Source organism: Ranitomeya variabilis, chromosome 2, assembly GCF_051348905.1.
Source record: "Ranitomeya variabilis isolate aRanVar5 chromosome 2, aRanVar5.hap1, whole genome shotgun sequence".
In the NCBI taxonomy this organism is placed as follows: Eukaryota; Metazoa; Chordata; class Amphibia; order Anura; family Dendrobatidae; genus Ranitomeya; species Ranitomeya variabilis.
Genome location: NC_135233.1, coordinates 332,071,594 through 332,093,781, shown reverse-complemented (window position 1 = coordinate 332,093,781; position 22,188 = coordinate 332,071,594). Strand labels below are relative to the sequence as shown.

Sequence of the window (22,188 nt, the reverse complement as noted above, 5' to 3'; positions counted from 1 at the left end):
ATTGGCAGATCCCCATGGCACAGGAAGCCAAGGAGAAGACGGCGTTTTCTACACCAGATGGATGTTTCCAGTATGTCCGGATGCCGTTTGGCCTACAGGGAGCTCCGGCGACCTTCCAGAGGGCTATGGATAGAATCCTTGCACCCCATAAGGCATACGCTGCTGCGTACCTGGATGATATCGTCATCTTTAGCCTGGATTGGGAGAGTCATCTGGAAAAGGTCCAAGCGGTGTTTGATGCTATAAGAGAGGCCGGTTTTACAATAAACCCGAAGAAGTGTGCCTTGGGTAAAGAAGAAGCTAAGTACCTTGGATACATAGTGGGTCGTGGAGAAATAAAACCCCAAATCAGTAAAGTGGAGGCAATTCAAACATGGCCAAAACCAGTTTCCAAGAAGCAAGTTAAAGCCTTCCTGGGAATCGTGGGATATTACAGGAGGTTCATCCCAAACTTCGCCACGATGGCTGCGCCTCTGACTGACCTGCTAAAAGGGACAAAATCAGTAATGGTTAAGTGGTCCAAAGAAACAGAGTCAGCCTTCCAAGGAATGAAAGAGGCTTTGTGTAAGCAACCCGTTCTGATGGCCCCAAACTTCAAAAAAGAGTTTATTCTTAAGACAGATGCCTCAGATGTCAGGGTGGGAGCAGTCCTTTCCCAGGAGCTACATGGGGAGGAGCATCCTGTCCTCTATCTGAGTAGGAAGTTGTCCTCGTCTGAAAAGAACTACTCAGTCGTTGAGAAGGAGTGCTTGGCCATAAAATGGGCGGTGGACACATTACGGTACTATCTGCTGGGACGTAAATTTAGATTGATATCTGACCATGCCCCACTTAGGTGGATGAGGGAAACGAAGGGTAGAAATGCTAGGGTCACCCGTTGGTTCTTAGCCCTGCAAGACTTCTGTTTCCATGTGGAACATAGGGCCAGAAAGCTGCACGGTAATGCTGATGCCCTGTCAAGAATCCCTTGTCTAGTGGGGGAAAGTGCCAAGCCCCACGGCTTTAGGCAGAGGGGGGAGGTATGTAGCGTGGCTAAAGGGTGTCTAATCGACGGGAGATATGTGTCGCATAGATGGCTTGCCGCTGTGATGTAGCCATAGCTACCTATATGTCTGTCAGGACCTGTGGTGATGTCACAACCACATGCCTGATCATGTGATGGGTTCTGGGTGTGGTTAGACCTATAAAAGAAAGCCTAATACTTAACACAGTGGATGTGTGTGGAGCTGCTAGGCTCCTGAGTGTGTTAAAGTTCCAGGTCTGAGCCTGGTGGACTGGACACTTTGTTTTTTCCTTTTCCTGAACTAAAGGCTATTTGTTTGCTGTTATTTTGCCACATGGTTTATGATGTAATAAACCTATGAACTTTTTAAAGGAACGTGCCTCCTGAAGTGTCAGCCATCACACCTGAGTGAGTGAAATCCCTACATTGTATTCAGTTAGATATTGATTAAAGGGAGCCTGTCACCCACCCAGGGCCTATTAAAGTAAAAGAGCCACCTTCAGTAGCACTAAGGCTGCATTCTGTGAAGGTGGCTCTTATGTTTATTATACCTAGGAACACTGAAATAATGACTTTTATAAATTTCCCGCCATACCTCTATTGAGTCAGGGAGGTATGTTTCCTCCCCCTGACTCAACCACCTTGCAGCTGTCCATCATCCCCCTCTCTCCTCCGGGCGCAGCCTCCTCTCTTTGTAGTGATGTCACCGGCGCCTTCATGTAGCGGAGGCCCCAGATCCCGCCCTGCCGTGTGTTATGATGTATTCACACTGCGGGGCTCAGAATCTGGTGCCTGCGCAGTGGAGCGGGTCCCCATGCTCCATTGAAGATAGTGCAGATGTGTTGTGCGATTTGTGAAGTCTCGCGAGACTTTGGCACTATCTTCAATGGAGCACGGTGATCAGCTCCACTGTGTAGGCGCCAGATTCCCAGCCCCGCAGTGTGAATACATCCTAAGAGACTGCGCGTCAGGATCTGGGGCCTATGCTACATGAAGAAGGCGCTGGTGACATCACTACAAAGAGAGGAGGCTGCGCCCGGAGGAGAGAGGGGGATGATGGACGGCTGCGAGGCGGTTGAGTCAGGGGGAGAAAACATACCTCCCTGACTCAATAGAGGTATGGCGGGAAATTTATAAAAGTCATTATTTCAGCGTTCCTAGGGATAATAAACATAAGAGCCAAAAAGGTGGCTCTTTTACTTTAATAGGCCCTGGGGGGAGTGACAGGTTCCCTTTAAAGTCTTACCTTTCAAAGGAGTGTACTCATAACTGACGAGCACTGTATATATATATATATATATATATATATATATATATATATATATATATATATATATAGCTCTGGTAAAAATTAAGAGAGCACTGCAAAATGTTCAGTTTGTCTGATTTTTCTCTTTATAGGGATATTTTTGAGTAAACTGTAAATTGTTCTTTTATTCTATAAACTACTGACAACGTCTCCAAATTTCCAAGCAAGAAATTTGGGATTTTTCTTCTGACAAAAAAGACAAAAGAGAAATGGTCAAAATAAAAAAACAGTGCTTTCAGACCTCAAATAATGCAAAGAAAACAAGTTCATAATCACTTAGAAACAACAATACTAATGTTTTAACTCAAGAAGAGTTCAGAAATCAATATTTTGTGGAATAACCATGATTTTTAATCACAGCTTTCATGTGTCTTGGCATGCTTTCCACCAGTCTTTCACACTGCTTCTGGTGCAAAAATGTAAGCAGTTCTTCTTTGGTTGATGGCTTGTGAGTATCCATCATCCTCTTGATTACATTCCAGAGGTTTACAATGGGGTTCAGGTCTGGAGATTGGGCTGCCCATGACAGGGATTTGATGTGGTGGTCTCTTAATTCTTGCCAGAGCTGTATATATATTCAATTATGAAAACACACTATATTTAGGCAAATTATTTGTTTGTTTTTTTGTTAGATTATACATTTTAGATACACAGTCATGCATTACAGATGTTGGAAATAATGAAAACTTTGTAATAAAAATATCCCTTTATGCTTTGTTATTTCACTAGGGTAACATAATAATTAATTTCTTAGAATTGACTGCTTACTAGCATATGTTTATAGTCGCTTACAAACTTTTAGACCTGAAACTTTACAAGTTTGCTTAAATCATGACTTTAATTGGCCCCTTGTCATTACGAGACAGACACCAAAGTTACTCTCAAAACACTGGAAGATAAATCAAAGTTTTTAAGAAAATGACTAAAAGACAGACATATATGGTAAGCCTGGTGTTTAAGAAAGGAACAAGAAAAAGGTTATGTGGGGTCAAAAAAAAAAATAGTTTGCAACAGTTTTACTTGGTAATGTAACTCTTTATGTCAGCAGCTGGACTCGGACCACAGGGTGGTGGCCAAAGTCTCATGACATCCAGGGCGAAGCGCCAAACCCAAGATCCTCACTTTCAAAGTCATTTTTGCCATAAGTATGAAAATGATATAAAGTAAAAAAAAGTCCAGTAATTAAGAAATTAGTGTTTATGTAACGATGGGGCAAACGGCGCTTGATGCATATAAACAACAACAATAAGAATAATTACACAACGGAAATGTCCTATAGTAAACAGCAATTCTTGGCACTTCAATTAACTGTAACAACCCAATAAGTCTAAGCTGAAATTCACCAGCAGGCCAAAGGAAGAGAACCAAAGTATGAGTAAAATGTCACATTTATTAATAAATATTTAAAATGATAAAAGCCAATAAAAATAACTCCACAAATATTACACAATAGATTGAATACTAAATATCATTGCGGAATGTAACATTTCATTGCATTTCTACAATTGACACATGATGCCACAGTGTTGTTGGGTGTTGAATGATAATGAAAGGTCACGGGGGTGATTCATCAAAGTGCTTACGGTAGAAAACTGGGGTATAACAATTTGAAAAGCCGCAAAATTTTTGAATAATGTATGGTTGCTGAAAAAGAACTGCAATTTTTGGCATTTTCACACCAGTTTAAAGCAACTAAGCCAAACTAGGTGGAGCTGGGAAGATGCCGGGGCAGTACATGGCATAGCAGGGCTGAGACGAGGGGTAGGCACCCAACACCTACGGCGCTACCTCCTGCCTCCTCTGGGGGGCACACTTTGGGTGACATTGATGAATTCCTGCGGCCACACGGCACCTTCCTCCGTCTGAAGGCATTCAGCACAGTGACATCCGGGGTACACGCTCAGATAGCAGTGTCCCTCACTGACACTACTGACCTCTCTCTGCCTGCCCACTGGTCATAGTTCCCTCCCCGCACTCAAATGTATTTGCGTCTGTATTGATTTGAAGAGGGGGCAGAAGAGCAGTGCCCAGCCGCGGCCATTATGCAGCTGACAGAGTTGCGCTGTGCATCTCTGTAAAGGGTCAATTCAAGCCGCTAACAACACCGAAAACAGCTGATTGGCAGGGGTGCTAGGTGACACACCTTCACCGATCAGTCATTGATGACCTTTCCTAAGGATGGGCCATCAATGCTAAAGTAGTAGACAACCTCTTTCAGTCCTGGATGATCCATATTTAGGTCATGTAGGGAGCAGTTAGCAATTTAACAAGGAGACCAAAACTTTTCTCCTAGTCATATGACCGCAGAAAAAATCTTACCTGGTATAAAGCGCAGCTGATTTCTTATTCTTAATCCACTCTTTCCTGAGCCATCCTCACACTCATCTTCATCATCACAGTCACCACTCTGCGAATCTTCCTCATCTGCAATTTTTCCCATGTTTTTCCTTCGCTGCGTTGACATTCCCTTTAAAAGCTAAAGACAAATAACACATAAGTAAATTCATCCATCACAACAATACAAAGCATAGTAATCAGAAAGCACTTCATATCAAAGCCAAATTCAACATGAACCGCATGTCCAAGAAAATCCCGATAAATGATTAGTGACCAATGTTGTGATTTATGGCTTTATAAGAATGAAAGAACCAAGCTTACTCTATAGCACAAAGGACACCACACTACACCCATCTCTCCCTCTTGCTGATTTGTATGAAGTAATGAACACAGTACATAGGACTGCAATGTTGTACCAAGCCAATAATTTCTGCCTCAATGTCCAAGTACAGAATCCTGAAAGGACTCGCCCAAGGTCAGGAAGCAGCTGTCTCCAGGATTAGATCTGGACTCTTCAGGACAAGTGCCATAACTTTGAAATGTAAGTGGCTTCAGTCATCAAACCACTGTTCAAAAGGGAACATACATCGTAATCTGACAGTGGCCAACTCTCTAGTGGTCTAAAGCAAGAACAGCATAAACAAGAGATAGAGTGGTTGGAAATAGCTACAGCACTTTGCAGGACTCTTGAACATCAAGGGTTGGACTTAATTCAGTCCAACAGTCGAGATGGAGGAGGTGCCAGTGGTTTACATGACAGATTCCACTTTTGGCTGTTACAAACCGTGACCATGAAGATCAAACAAAAGTTATATGAAAGGACGGTCACAGCGTGAGTATCTAAAGAATGACTTCACATTTGTAGCTGGCGCATCCCTGTCTTTTAGTTTCCGTCTTTGAATAAGAGATGCTCATACGAGATGTGAAGAAAACAAATATTATCTACGCAGGTATTCTTGTTTATGTAATATAGTCTTGTGGTCATCTGACGGGCAGGGTATCTCCGCTGACAAACATGCACACTTTAGAAAAGTCACAGTAGAGGAAAAATTCTGTACATGCAATTAGAGTTACCAGCTTAAGTTTTTATTTATTTTTTTGGATAGCTTATCAAAAAAATCATGGACAGACAATATTTTTTACAAACACATTGGAAAACTATAACCGGTCTACAGACCATAGTTCAAATATGCAGACATCAGCTGCATTCATTATGAACTGTACAATGATGATAATTAGAGTCAAAATAATCAATATTAGTTTTTCAGCTTCAAAAAATTACAGACGCCTCAATTTTTTTTTATCATGGACAGGGCAAAAAAGTGTGGTGTGTCCTGGAAATTCTGGACGTTTGGCCACTCTGCCTACTATAGGAAAGTCGCAGTAGAGGAATAAATTCTGCATGTGTAGTCAAGGTTGACAACCTGACTTTTTATTTTTTTCTGGAAAGCTTATCAAAAAATAATTTAGTGATCCATGTATACAGCCCATAATTTTGATATGAAGACATGCAAGACATGCATGCTGCATTCACTGTAAACCATAAAATAATGATAATTCCAGTCAAAATAATCTGTATGAGTTTCTTCAGATTCAAAAAAAATTACAGACAACTCTATTATTCTAAAACTGGCCATGTGTATGCACAGCTATTTTTCCTGAATTCCAGAAATATCAGAACACAAATCCCACAAACTTTGAGCTCAGCTGAGCTTTCATGTGTTTTCAATGGGGAGAGACTTCGGCTGCCAGATTCCTTTGGAGGTGGCTTATCTCCAGGAGAGCAAAAGGAACACATTAGATGTCAATCCCATCCTGCCAAAATCGGCGGTTTCAATCTACTTTTATCTAAAGTGTGAAGCTTTAAGAAATCTATTTAACATTGCATGCAGTTGGTTCTTGAAATCTGATGGCAGATCTAGTTTATTGATTTCAGCCCAGATGATTTCCACACGACCGGTCGAACTCTACCCTGACAGCAGATGTTGGGGAAAAGGGTGAGACATTTTAGATTTTAACATTTCTGATTATTCTGCTCTTAATGGAAACTTGTGCTAGAGGGCTCATCGGGGGAGAAGGATGCTCTATGCCACAGAGATCAACGGTGGACAACACGGACCAAATGGCACAGCAGGCGGGACTTGGAACAGCAAGGACTAGGAATAGAGTCTATTAACAATGAATTTTGAATATGGAGGTTAGCCAAAAAGCATCATAGCCCCGATTTGGCCATGAAGAAACAATTTCTCACAAGCATGCAAAATCATGTACTATGTAAACATTTTAAGCCATTATCTCTTAAAATGATTTTATAAAACTCCAGGATTCTATGCATCCTTGGGAGCGGTACCCCTAAAAACAGCAACAGCGAGAGAAGTCATGTTGTCATTTTTAGGGGTTCCCTCATAATACAAAGGTTTGGAATTACTTCTAAGAAATTTAGTACAAATACTGACTAATCAATTGTTCGTTATTCACTAAAGCTAAAATAAGTCCTGCTTGGTGAGTGTCCATGTATCATCAGCATTTTTTGTGCTGCACAAACTAAAATTTAACTGTAAAGTCAGTGGAAAGAGTAAAAAAAAATGTATGCATGGACAGTAAATAAAAAAACCCCACAAAATTTCACATTTGATAACTATACAGCCAGTTGTCACTGGTTTTCCGCAACAGTAAGGGGCCAGAAGACTGCAGTGTCTGATTTCATGTACTCCTGCACTGACTACAAGCATGTCTCCTTCATATTAAAAGGTGCAGGTTTCTGTTAGCAGTGCAGGGGTTAAACTATTCAGCTTTTCAGTATTTAACACTCCCCTCTGCTATATATATATATATACTCTCCTCTGGAAATTTCGATTGCCAGTGTTAAGTCTTGTACTGCCTGGTGTGGAGTGGGGGAGTCAGTTGTTGGTAGAGGCATTTGGAGTATTTTTCTTTGACTGCTGCTTGGACTTTTTGGCTGTTTGCAAATCCTCTTCATCTCCTTTTTAGCTTATATTCTTTTTCTCTACAGTGATCTTCTCTGTTGTCTGTGAGTGAATATTTGTATGTCTGGTAGTTTTCCTTTTTCCCCTGTACGTCCCTCCTTGTTTGTCTGGTTTTTGTATATTCACACACTATTACTCCCCACTTTCGTGGGTGAGGGAGGAGGACAGATATAAGGCTGATTCAAGAGTTCAGCAAGGTATGTGGCCCCGGTGTCTTCACCATCAGAAGTAATCCAGGGAGACAGGATAGCTAGGGCACCCCTAGTGTTAGGGACAGGTAAGGAGCCCCTGGCCCAGGGTAATCTGACAACAGTGTCATGATACCAGTATTAAAAAGTGGAGCTTTACATTAATAAAAAAAAAACCTTCACCTTTATTATTTCTTTACACAGAATTTTTTTGCAGCATTGCTTCTGTCTTGTAAAAAAAGCCATGGTTTTACAAGCATTTTTATAGCTTTATTATATACACATGCATCCATTTTTTACCCAAAGGCATCATGCTTTTAGTGTAAATATATTTCATGTATTTTCCAGTGGGTTTTCAATAGGGAGAAAAAACGGCATTCAAAAAACTTCCTATCTAGAGAATTAAGTATTTTGGGGAAAAAAATGAAAAACTCAAACAATGCACCAGAAATGTGATATAAAAAAAAAACTAAAAATACAAATTACAATGCATTTCATATTTTTCTATTGACAGCCAATATTTGGCAACAGCAAAAAAAAGTCTGCAAAGCCAACTTTAAAGAGGACCTGCCACTAGGTCAAATTTTATTCCCACTGATCCCCTGAGTAATCCACTTTTTATTATTTTATTATTTAAATCCACTGAATAGTTCCAGAGATATGGGAATTTTTATTTAATGTAAAATTTTTTGTTTTTACTAAGAAGGTGTGTCTTAAAGATCCTCTGGGGCGTGTCTTTAGACTGCACTAGATAATAACCTTGTGGATGACACTCAACTGGTAAAGACCATAAGCATTAGCACAAAATAAAAAAGCCCATATCTCTGGACAAGTATGGGGGATTTAAAAAACAAAACCGGAATAATTAGGTGAGCAGCAGGAATAAAGTAAAAGCAAAAACTGGCCACTTTTGACCTGGTCACAGATCCTCTTTAAGGTGCATTATTTAGCTATTGAGATTATCCTTCTAGTTTGGTCTACGTACAATCTTATAGCTGTGCCAGTGCAATGAAGTACTTGTTTTTCATTCACAACCAGTTTTATCCCCACAGCACGTCTTCTTTAAAGTTCCCTTCTTTATTATTGCAAGACAGTCTTTCAAGCTCAGTCCAAATATGCATGGAATTAATTGAAAGAAAATATTTCTAAGAATTGTTTTAGTAACAAAGTAGAGAAAGTATCCAACAGGGGAAAAACACAATTCCTAAATTGTCATTAAATGAAATAGTTCTGAGAAATTCCTCACTGAGGAACAGGAAGCTTCCCAGTGTTCACATTCACTTATTTACATGAATCAGTAGAAATTTGCACTCTATGTTTATTTGCTGTGAAAACTAAACAAACAACCTATTTTAATGTCTTTGGCATCTGTAGTGTCTTTAGGGTGGTTTCCTATGCTTGGCATAGGTGGTCTTCCTTTATTGGATATTCTCCTTTATTGGATGCTGCCCTTCCCGTGGTTGTTCCTTCCCGGAGAAAGGCCAGGCTATTCATTGCTTGCGTTGAGAAACACGTGATGGTGTCTCCGCAGTTTACTTTACATGCTTTTGCATATTTCCCTTGAGGGATGGGGGCAGCGTTCTGGATCACTGCGTTGAGAAACACGTGATGGTGTCTCCGCAGTGTTGGATGTTTTGGTCTCCCCGAGGTCATTCATCTGTTCCTTCATAGCCTTTCACCAGGCACTGCTCCTAATAGCCAGTTTCCTACTCCACACTGATGAGGGGCAAAAACCCCGAAACAGCTGTTTGTGGATGGATACCATGCTTGGCATAGGTGGTCTTCCTTTATTGGATATTCTCCTTTATTGGATGCTGCCCTTCCCGTGGTTGTTCCTTCCCGGAGAAAGGCCTGGCTATTCATTGCTTGCGTTGAGAAACACGTGATGGTGTCTCAGCAGCTTACTTTACATGCGTTTGCATATTTCCCTTGAGGGATGGGGGCAGCGTTCTGGATCACTGCGTTGAGAAACACGTGATGGTGTCTCCGCAGTGTTGGATGTTTTGGTCTCCCCGAGGTCATTCATCTGTTCCTTCATAGCCTTTCACCAGGCACTGCTCCTAATAGCCAGTTTCCTACTCCACACTGATGAGGGGCAAAAACCCCGAAACAGCTGTTTGTGGATGGATACCATGCTTGGCATAGGTGGTCTTCCTTTATTGGATATTCTCCTTTATTGGATGCTGCCCTTCCCGTGGTTGTTCCTTCCTGGAGAAAGGCCTGGCTATTCATTGCTTGCGTTGAGAAACACGTGATGGTGTCTCAGCAGCTTACTTTACATGCGTTTGCATATTTCCCTTGAGGGATGGGGGCAGTGTTCTGGATCACTGCGTTGAGAAACACGTGATGGTGTTTCCGCAGTGTTGGATGTTTTGGTCTCCCCGAGGTCATTCATCTGTTCCTTCATAGTACGAGTTCATAGACACCTAACATGACTAGGTTATTTTTTATCTAAGTGGTGAAAAAAAAATTCCAAACCTTGCTAAAAAGAAAAAAAAAATTGCACCATTTTCCGATACTCGTAGCGTCTCCATTTTTCATGGTCTGGGGTCGGTTGAGGGCTTATTTTTTGCGTGCCAAGCTGGCGTTTTTAATGATAGCATTTTGGTGCAGATACGTTCTTTTGATCGCCCGTTATTGCATTTTAATGCAACGTCGCGGCGACCAAAAAAACGTAATTCTGGCGTTTCAAATTTTTTTCTCGCTACACCGTTTAGCGATCAGGTTAATGCTTTTTTTTTTTATTGATAGATCGGGCGATTCTGAACTCAGCGATACCAAATATGTGTAAGTTTGATTTGTTTTTTATTGATTTATTTTGATTGGGGCGAAAGGGGGGGTGATTTAAACTTTTATATTTTTTTCACATTTTTTTTACTTTTTTTTTTACTTTTGCCATGCTTCAAGAGGCTAGAAGCAGGCACCACTCCATCGGCTCTGCTACATAGCAGCGATCTGATGTTCGCTGCTATGTAGCAGAAATGCAGGTGTGCTGTGAGCGCCGTCCACAGGGTGGCGCTCACAGCTGCCGGGGATCAGTAACCATAGAGGTCTCAAGGACTACTATGGTTACTATTCTGAAGCATCGCCGAGCTCCGATCATGTGACGGGGGTCGGCGATGCGATCATTTCCGGCCGCCCGGCCGGAAGCGCTAGTTAAATGCCGCTGTCTGCGTTTGACAGCGGCATTTAACTAGTTAATAGGCGCAGGCAGATCGTGATTCTGCCCGCGCCTATTACGGGCACATGTCAGCTGTTCAAAACAGCTGACATGTCCCGGCTTTGATGCGGGCTCACCGCCGGAGCCCGCATCAAAGCGGGGCTTCTGACCTCAGACGTACTATCCCGTCCGAGGTCAGAAAGGGGTTAAACAGAGGCTGGACAGACATCTGTCCGGGATGATTTAGTGAATCCTGCTTTGAGCAGGGGGTTGGACCAGATGACCCACGAGGTCCCTTCCAACTCTACCTTTCTATGATTCTATGATTCCTCAAAATGGAGGGGCAACATTGTTGGTATGCGGTGGGTGTGATCTGAGAAGGAAAAGAGCAGGATGAACCTTCTTGAGGAATGAACGGGCCTGAGAGAGCCTCTTTAAGGTAGCTCGAGATGGGACTACTACAATCCCCAAGAGATCGTTCTATCCTAGTGTCCCCCTTCTCCTATGCGGGAGCAGGTGATAGTACACCTGACACAGGTGTCTGTCGCCCATTTCTATATGCCAGGGGCTCCGGCACTATCCGAAACCAGGTTATTTACAGCTCAGGACCTGCAAATCTGGTTCTAGGAAGTAAGTGGATGCAGTCCCCTCAGCCTCTCGAGGAAGGAAAAGAAGCCAACACCTGAAGAGGATTACTGCATCATCCTCCTTATTTTTTCCTTCAAAGCATTTGTGAGTGTAGGAGTACAGCAATTTCGCTTTAAAACTATTTGAATAAGGCCTATCAGTTTTTGACTTTCAGTGGTCTCTGCCCTGTTGAGGAGGAAAGCACTGCAGTGCGCAGGTGCCGGGGTTCTTTGACCTTTTCCAGCACCTTTTTCGGTGCCATGCTGAATTTAGGGTGCCAACCTCCACTGCCAGGAAGGTACAGTCCAATAGGAAGCAATTAGGGATAAAGTTAGGACTGTTTGTTCCATATTAGAATTCCCTGGTGTATTTATTGCTGTATCAATACCCCGCTCTGATCTTAGGTTTTGGTGTTGGTTATTACTATTTATATATAGAATTTTAATATGGTCAATTAAAGATATATTTTTTAAGGGTTGTTTTTCTTTTTTGGTTTATAAACTAAGTATACCCCTATATTATTTGTTTTTGGTTTCTCTGCCCTTAACAGGGCAGGTAAGTACGCCTGCGCAGGAGCGCAATGCTGGGGAGCCTGTGTGGATAATGCAGAGTTGCGTCATCCACAAGAAGCAAGAAGGATGGCTGCGATCATAAGAGGATGGGAGGCGCCGGACCAAGACTAGCGACACCCATTGGACTGAACCGCCCCACATGTGAGTATAATAAGTTATTTTTCAGTTCTTCCAGGTTAGGTTGGGGGCTTATATACAGCATTATAGATTGCTGTATATCAGCCCTAAAAGGTGATAGCCGCATCTTATACCGGCCAAAACTGCTGACAGGTTCACTTTAAGACATTGAAGACCTATCCTGAGAATAGGTCATCAATGTTAAATGGTGGGGGTGAGACACCAGGCGCACATCCCCCCAACCCCCCCCACCCCCGACTATCTGTTCACAGTGCCAGCGGCGGCCGGGACTGCTCAGTTGACGAGTTGCACAGCTCTGTCGACAGAATAGTGGCCACAGCGGGATTCTGCACATCCACCTCCTAATTATTTTAATAGGGGCTGGATGTGCAGTACTCAGCCATGGCCGCTATACGTTTGGCAGAGCTGTGCTGTGCAGCTCGGTAACTGAGCAGTTCCAGTTGCTGCCGACACTGGGAACAGCTGATCAGCGGGGGTCTGGGTGTCACACTACCACAGATCAAACATTGATGTCCTATCTTTAGGATAGGTTTTCAATGTTAAAGTAGAGGACAATGCCTTTAATCATAAACTCTAGTGGTTGCCATTAATCCAGACAGCAGTGTATTTGTACTTTGCTATTATACTGTATTTATGGCTTACTGGCTGAAATCTCAGCCCGACCTAGGACTTACTGATCTGGACTAATGATCGCTAAAATGATGAGCATTCAGATGCTACATCACATCTTCTAATCCAATATCGCAGCATAACTCGGCCGATCTGCCATTGAATTGCTTACTCTCATAAATTATTGAAATATCGTGCCATAAAAGAACACTGTGACCCATTGTCCAAAGGAGCAAAAATGTTATATTTGGACCATATTTTCTACATTTGAAACCGTAAACCCTACTCCTTACCCCATTCTGGCAGGTTTCCTTCCAGAAATAGCTCACTCCTAGGACTACAACATATATTTATTCTGTTCATTCCTTATATGAAATAGCAGATATATTTCCTAAAATGTCCTGACATCCATTGTGAAAACATTAGAAAAGGAAATGGTCAGAGATTGCTAAACCTGAGATTTATTACATTTCAGGAGGATTGTTAGGTTGTATCTGCTATATTTGCCTCCACGTGTCAGCAGAATGCAGAAATCATTAACCCTGATTTACCTGATCCTACTTGCCTCAACCTGGAGAGATGTTATCTATCATAGTGTAATGTGAAAGCATACCTTCGCTATTTTAGTATTTCTAATACATATAACAGAGCATGAACTGCCCTGCACGGAGGCAGACATGCAATTGGGGCCCACATCCACCTCCAAAGTCACAAGAAGCTTCCGCACAGACACATTGGACTGAACAAAGTCCATATACTGTTCTTGCACAGGGGTCTTCTGTGTCCGCCCCTGGCACTGCAGATCAGTGTAGGTCCACAGACCTTCACCGATTGCTTAAATAACTTGTCAGACAAGTGCCACATCCTGAACAGTAGACATCTAAGAAGTGTTTCGAAGAGATGAGTATTAGTCTCTGGACATGGAGTCCCACCAATCTGCAGGGTGACACATGTCCTGCCATATATAGCAAATAATAAAATAGTGTAGGTAGTCTTGAAATAATAAAAGAAGTTATAAATCGGACAACAGGGAATACAACCACCCCTAAAAAAATATCAGTACTCATCTGTTAAAGGGGTTGGATGTCAGCATATAATAGTGATGAGACCTATCCTAAGGCTAGAGTCACAAAACTGTATTTTCTCTCATCCGAGAACATCGGTCCGATTATGCTAATCATGCTCAGATCAGATGAGGGGAAGAAAGAAAACAAAATTTAACATCTCCATTCTGTCCGTTAAAATCAGACCGCGCTCGGATGTCATCTGAGTGTGGTCCAATTTTTTATCCTGACTTATTGACTTGCATGGCCGAGTGCAATCCAAACATTAGATGCAAATTGTGCATGCTGTCAGAAGAAAAAAATTGGACAGAGAACATTTTTCCAAGTGCGATCAGCAAAATACGGTCGCCTGCACAAGCCCTGAGGATAATTCATAAATAACAAATCAGTGGGGGGTCCAAAGCCAGCAAACAACCAGCTATAATGTGGTGGTGAGCAGATGTAAGCATTGCAGAGAGCTGAACAGCACAGTGTAGCGACCGCTGCAGGGAGCCGAAGATCAGGTCTTATTCTCTTAGATAAGAGCTGATCTACAATGTTCCAGTCACGATCCATTGATGCGTGGCAGCTCTGGTTCCACTATGATTTAAATGTAGCTTTATCTTTTCAGGCCAGCAGGGGTTAATTTCAGTTTCTCTTGCTGACTGTGTACTTCCATTGCAGAGTGGCTAGGTCAGCTGACTGTCGGTAATAGAACAATCTATCTTGACCAAGCCTTGAGTTCGTGGTCAGGGTGCCTTTCTTCTGCTGTACGCTGCTTTCCAGCAGAGAATGCTATTAAGATAAGTTTGGTGCTTTCTCCTTGTCTGTCTCATGTATGTCACTGTCCGCTTTGTTGTACTATTTGCAGTGGTGAGGCTAGCACCCTTGCCGGCCAATGCCCTAGCCAGGGCAGTGCTAGGTGACAGCAAGAGACAAGGTTCCTGAAGGAGGTGGGGGAAGGACCCACTTAAGGCGTTAGGGGAGTGCAGAGACAGGTTCAGGTTTGAGCAGGAGGTGACCATCCCTCATTCCCTATCGGTAGGGTCTTCCTCTCCCCATTTCCATCCTTGTGTGTGAGTCGAGCCATCCGCTGACGACCCCGTTGGGTCGTTACATTTCTTGACAGCTCCTTTGACAAACCCACCTGATAATCATTACATGGAGAGCTGGTTTCCATTATCCATTTTTCATATCAATAGTAAAATGATCATAGATTATAAGTTAACTGAATCACTAAATAATCAAACTGACCTGATATTACTGGTCCAATATAAATATATGCTCTATTCTGGTTACAGATTCTGGTTACAGATTACCATAATTTATGATTTTAGGTCCCAAAATGAATGCACACCAGAGAATTCAAGGAGACAGTCGTGTAATTAGTCAAACATTAACACTGAACATTTATATAATTACAACTTTATCCTGAAAATAAAACAGAATATTCTTCTTCTAAATCATTTTAAACATAATCTGTTTAAGACAATATTAGATTGTAGACCTGTAATAATAGGAAGGAGAATATAAATGGGATTAAGCGGGGTCTTTTGCGCTCTGGAAAAATGCAGACAGAAAACTCATTAGGTCATGTAAGTGGAAACTTGTGAAACGGCGTCATTGGAAGACTGAAAGGACATAACCAAGTACATGACTCATCTGATTAAGAACAGTATATTTTATTTTGGGCTCCATAATAATTTCCTATTAGTTTTTTTTAACTTAATTTCAATAATTTAGTATATTTAAAAATCCCGATTATGATTAACTTAATTTCAGTGAATGTTGCATAAATGACAAGAAGATGCAATGCTAGGTATTTGTCCAAAACATGTATTATTCATATATATAGCGCCAAGGTCTGCCACATCACTTACACATACATTATCATCACTGTCCCCATTGGGTGCTCATAATCTAATTTCCCTATCAGTATGTCTTGGAATGTGGGAGGAAACCTGAGAAACCGGAGGAAACATAATATGTTACAGACACTAGATTAGGAGGATCCTCAAAAGCCAAGGTCAAGGTGGGCACATAGGCCACAGGCTTTGGTGCAGCAGAAGCATGCAGGAAGCAGGTAGCAAAGATACAGGAGACCGCAGACAGGTAGCAGAGGAGCTGGATGCTACAGGCAGACAGAAGACCTCCTGGAAGCCACAAGTAGAGATGTAGCAAAGGTGCTGGAAAACTGGGAACAGGTAGCAGAGGTCTATGAAGACCAGGCATAGGTAGCAGACGTCCTGGAAGACTGCAGACATTTAGCAGAGGTCCAGGAAGGCGGGTAATAGGTAGCAGTAGTCCTGGAACAGTGGGAATAAGGAACAGACAGCGCAACAGTGCAACTAGAATGTCTTAATACCAAGACACGGGTGTGTGCTTTGATAGGCCTTATATAGGCCCACACAGATGATCACGCTGGGCCATCTGTAAAGCCTGACATGGAGCACAACAGAGGTCAGCCGACCAGGGTGAGAAGAGAAAGCCTGGATCAGGGACAATTGTGTAACACACAAACCCCTTGCACTTGCAGTTGTCGTCACATTTCCGTGGTTTTTTGAGAACCATGTGTTAAAAAATGGAGACATGTCTGCTTTTGATTTGAGTCATTAGTCAAAATTAGCCATACAAGTCATTGGGTCTGTGAAAAATCACTGACAGCACACACTGCCATCAGTGTAAAGACCATGGGCTTTGTGATAATATTTTTTCCTTATGGGAAAATCGCCGATGAAACACTGAGGGTAAAAACTGAAACACTGACCAAACACTGATGAAAATTGAATAAAAAATTCTTATTTTTAATGACACATATAAGACTAGACATTTAAAAACAATTTAAGGGAAAATGTCAGAATGTTTTTTTCGATTAAATCTGAGGGCAGTATGAGGTAGGGACTCTGCTTCAGGAAAATGGCCGCCGCGATCCCCATCTGCGCACGCGCGGCATCCCGCGGCCATTTTCCTGAAGCCCCGGGCAGCAGAGCGCTCCAACTGTGCACGCGCGGCCACAGGAAGATGGCCGCCCCCACCGATCACCAGGGATATAGCGCAGAGCGCGCTGTTTTCGTCACCTGCGCAGTCGCAAACCACTACGCCACCAACGGAAACCTAAGCAAGATCTGGGGGAAGAAACAGCTTTGTCACCACGCCCCTATGACCAGACCAGCATGATTGACAAGCGAAAACGGCGACTTTGGTAAGTAATTTCGGCAGCTTAGGTGGGGAATCAGGGTAGAAAAAAAACACTTTTGTAAAGCACAGCTCATGCCCTATGTAGCGGTATTTTTATCTCCGAATGAAAAACCGGGGTGACAGGTTCCCTTTAAAAAGAGAATATACGCTTTACTGATGTCCAAGTACTCTGCCACAGGCACCCTTTTCATACACACACATGGAATCAATTCTAAGAAGCCTGGGACACCCTAAACATGTATACTTAATAAGGGAACAAGCAAGAGCACACAAGTATACACGAGGCATAGAATAACTGCATCACCTATCCTACTTCAGACAGAAAGTGCAGACAAATTCACAAAAAAGAAATATCACCTTCCTGCTCTGATCAAAGCCAAATCTAGGATTCAAGTATGCACCACCAGTCCCATCCAGGAGCCGTGAATTGCAGCCAATGCTCTAAAAGTGAGGCCTGCCCTGGGGCACTTCTGTCATTCACCAACACTCACAACCAGAGCACTGGCCAAAAGTTGTAGAGTCTGGTGTGAGTTGTAGGTCTAATTAGATCATAAGGCTCAGATCCTAACAGCTTGTACACGGCATTCCTGGCCACCTGGTATGCAGGGCTGGAAGATGCCGATGCTGAGGAGTCCGGAGCAAAGCAGTGGCCAGCGACGAGAGGTAAGTATTTCATTTTTTGCATACATTTTTTTAATGTTTTGAGCATCTTATAGGGCCAATTACATATGGAGCATTTTATGGGTCCAATTGCATATGGAGCATCTTATAGGGCCAATTACATATGGAGCATTTTATGGGTCCAATTGCATATGGAGCATCTTATGGGGCATCTTATGGGGCCCATTACATATGGAGCATCTTATGGGGCCAATTACATATGGGGCATCTTATGGGGCCAATTACATATGGAGCAACATATGGGGCCCATTATATATGGAGCATCTTATGGGGCCAATTACATATGGAGCATCTTATGGGGCCAATTACATACGGAGCAGTATATGGGGCCAATTACATATGAAGCATCTTATGGGGCCAATTATATATGGAGCATCTTATGGGGCAAATTACATATGGGGCATCTTATGGGGCCAATTACATATGGAGCATCTTATGGGGCCCATTATATATGGAGCATCTTATGGGGCCAATTACATATGGAGCATCTTATGGGGCCAATTACATATGGAGCAGTATATGGGGCCAATTACATATGGAGCATCTCATGGGGCCAATTACATATGGAGCAGTATATGGGGCCAATTACATATGGAGCAGTATATTGTGCCCATTATATATGGAGCATCTTATGGTGCCAATTATACAGAATATGGAGCATTTCATGGGGCCCATTCTATTTGGAGCAATATATAGGGCCCATCATATACTGAAGCATTACATGGTGCCCATCATATACTGTATGGAGCATTTTTTCAGGGCAATGGAGCGTTATATGGGGCCCATTCTTTATGGAGAAATAAATAGGGCCCATCATATACGGTATGGAGCTTTATACGGGGTTCATTATTCTGTATGGAGCATTATATGGGGCTCACTATACTGTATGGAGCAATATATGGGACTCATTATTCTGTATAGAGCACTATGCGGTGCCCATAATACTGTATGGAACAATATATGGGACTCATTATTCTGTATAGAGCACTATGCGGTGCCCATAATACTGTATGGAACAATATATGGGACTCATTATTCTGTATAGAGCACTATGCGGTGCCCATAATACTGTATGGAACAATATATGGGACTCATTATTCTGTATAGAGCACTATGTGGTGTACATAATACTGTATGGAGGACTATACTGTCTAGTTTCTGAGCTATTGATATCACTCATGTAATGTAAGAAGTGAAATCTTTGGCATTGTTCTACACCTACTGTATATTGCTCTGTGCATTATGAATTGTGGTATGTGTTAAAGGGGCCCACTGAGATTATTTCGCACAGGGCCCACTAAAACCTGGAGTCGGCCCAGGTCCTACTTATGATAAAATGTATACCAATCTGTCACATTGCTGCCTTAGGGGTGGATGTGCAGTACCCGACCAAAGCCAATACTCTGTGCTGTGCAGCTCTGTAACTGAGTAATTCCAGCTGCCGGCAACACAGAGAACATCTGTCGCAACCCCACCGATCAGACAATAATAACGTATCCTGAGAATAGGTCATCAATGTTAAAGTAGAGGACAATCTCTTTAAACAATTTTTTTGTGAGCCTTCAATCTGGAAAAAGAACACCTCATCTTGACTATAATTTACCCCAATGACAATGTCCCCATAGAATCCCATAACCTATAAATGCTGCTTGCTTAAACCCCATGTGTATGTGAAGCAGATGAGGTGGTAGAGGTATCTACCCTATGCTTTGCTAACATAACACGAGATGAATACAACCAGGCGACACATTTCTTAGATATTAATTACTTTCCCGAGAGCCATTTCTCAGAATTATTATAGGTCTACCGTAGACAAATCTTCAAAGCAAAACTGTGTATTGTAATCTAATATATAAAGCTGAATGTGTGTGTGTGTGTATGTATGTATGTCCGGGATTGGCATCTGAACCGTAGCAGCTACAGCCACAAAATTTTGCACAGTCACACGTCTGGACCCCGAGAGCGTCATAGGCTATGTTGTGAGGTGAAATTTTAACCCCGCGCTTTCCAATTCACCAAACAATTTTGCCCCTATCTACATAATGGGGAAAAAGTGAAAGGAAAAGTGTTGGAGGCGTCGCAGCTACAGGCACAAAATTTTGCACAGTCACACGTCTGGACCCTGAGAGCGTCAAAGCTATATTGTGAGGTGAAATTTTAACCCCGCGCTTTCCAAGTCACCAAACAATTTTGCCCCTATCTACATAATGGGGAAAAAATGAAAGGAAAAGTGTTGGAGGCAAATTAACAGCTGCCAGATGTGAACAAGGGGGACTTAAAGAATGACAGCGATGGCACCAAAGAGTATATACTGTACAGTTGCTAAGGTGGGGCCCCAACATGGGATAATCACACCACCACGGGGATATGAACACACACACAAAATGCGCCACACACTACCACGTGCTCGAACACATATACCACCCTCAGTGCACATTTCACCACACATACACCAACCTCGCCACATAAAAGTAGAAACACAAAAGTCGCCGCTCAAAACTCGCCACGCGCAAAACTCTCCACATGCAAAACTCGCCACACGTGCAAAACTCGCCACACGCAAAACTTGCACACGCAGAAAAATTGCCACACGCAGAAAAATTGCCACATGCACAAAAGTTGCAACACATGCAAAAGTTGCCTCACACAAAACTTGCACATACTCAAAAGGCACCACACATAAAACTCGCCACGCGCAAAACTCGCCATGCGCAAAACTTGCTGCACACAACTTGCTACACTAACCTGTCACATGCAACTCGACACACAAAAAGTTGCTACACGCATGTCGCCACACAAAACTCATCTCACAAAAGTCCCTACATGCATGTCGCCACACGCAACTCAACACACACAACTTGACACACGAAACTCGCCCTAAAACACACACAAGTCTGGTATCCTTCAAAAATAAAAATCTGATTAATAAGCAGACAAACTACAAGAGCAACAAATGTACCATATAGGAATCCGGCAGCTGTCAGTCACATGACCAGTCTATTATGTGTATGTGTGAGCTAATATATACTGCCAGGGGGTGGGCTTACTGTTGGCTGGGGATTTATCAGGCTGCCATTTTAGCTTACAAATACTGAGGTAAAAATACTGACCAAATAACGTGTGAACGAGGGCTAATACAGGAGGAGATGGCATACAGCTATATACTATATACAGGAGATGACACACAGGTATATACTATTTACAGGGGAGATGACACACAGGTATATACTATATACAGGAGGAGATGACACACAGATATATACTATATACAGGAGAGATGACACACAGGTATATACTATATAGAGGAGGAGATGACATACAGGTACATACTACATACAGGAGGAGATGACATACAGGTATATACTATATACAGGAGGAGATGACACACAGGTATATACTATATACAGGAGCAGATTACCTACAGGTATATAGTATATACAGGAGGAGATGACACAGGTATATGCTATGTATAGGAGGAGATGACATACAGGTATATACTATATACAGGAGATGACACACAGATATATACTATATATAGGTGAGATGACACACAGGTATATACTATATACAGGAGATTACATACAGGTATATCTAATATATAAAGCTGAATGTGTGTATGTATGTATGTGTGTATGTCCGGGATTGGCATCTGTACCGTCGCAGCTACAGCCACAAAATTTTGCACAGTCACACGTCTGGACCCCGAGAGCGTCATAGGCTATGTTGTGAGGTGAAATTTTAACCCCGCGCGTTCCAATTCACCAAACAATTTTGCTCCTATCTACATAATGGGGAAAAAGTGAAGGGAAAAGTGTTGGAGGAAAATTGACAGCTGCCAGATGTGAACAATGAGGACTTAAAGAATGAGAGCGATAGCGACAAAGAGTATATACCGTACAGTTGCTAAGGTGGGGCCCCGACATGGGATACTCACCACACACGGGGATATGAACACAAACACAAAATGCGCCACACACTACCACGTGCTTGAACACATATACCACCCTCAGCACACATTTCACCACACACACACACCAACCTCGCCACATAAAAGTCGAAACACAAAAGTCACCACTCAAAACTCGCTACATGCAAAACTCGCCATATGCAAAACTAGGCTCACGCAAAACTCGCCACACGTGCAAAACTCACCTCATGGAAAACTCACCTCATGCAAAACTTGCACACACAGAAAAATTGCCACATGTACAAAAGTTGCACCACATGCAAAAGTTGCCTCACACAAAACTTGCACATACTCAAAATGCACCACACATAAAACTCGCCACGCGCAAAACTCGCCATGCACAAATCTTGCTGCACACAACTTGCTACA

The 22,188-nt window shown here is 42.5% G+C and overlaps 1 protein-coding gene across 1 annotated transcript in view; it reads right to left on the bottom strand.

Annotated features, from left to right (window-relative positions):
* The window catches only part of GPC3 (glypican 3), a 726,510-nt gene that overhangs the window by 183,346 nt on the left and 520,976 nt on the right, over positions 1-22,188 (bottom strand). Inside the window, exon 7 of the mRNA XM_077285334.1 lies at positions 4,632-4,788. Coding sequence (XP_077141449.1) covers positions 4,632-4,788 — 157 coding nt within the window. The remainder of the gene's footprint in view (positions 1-4,631; positions 4,789-22,188) is intronic.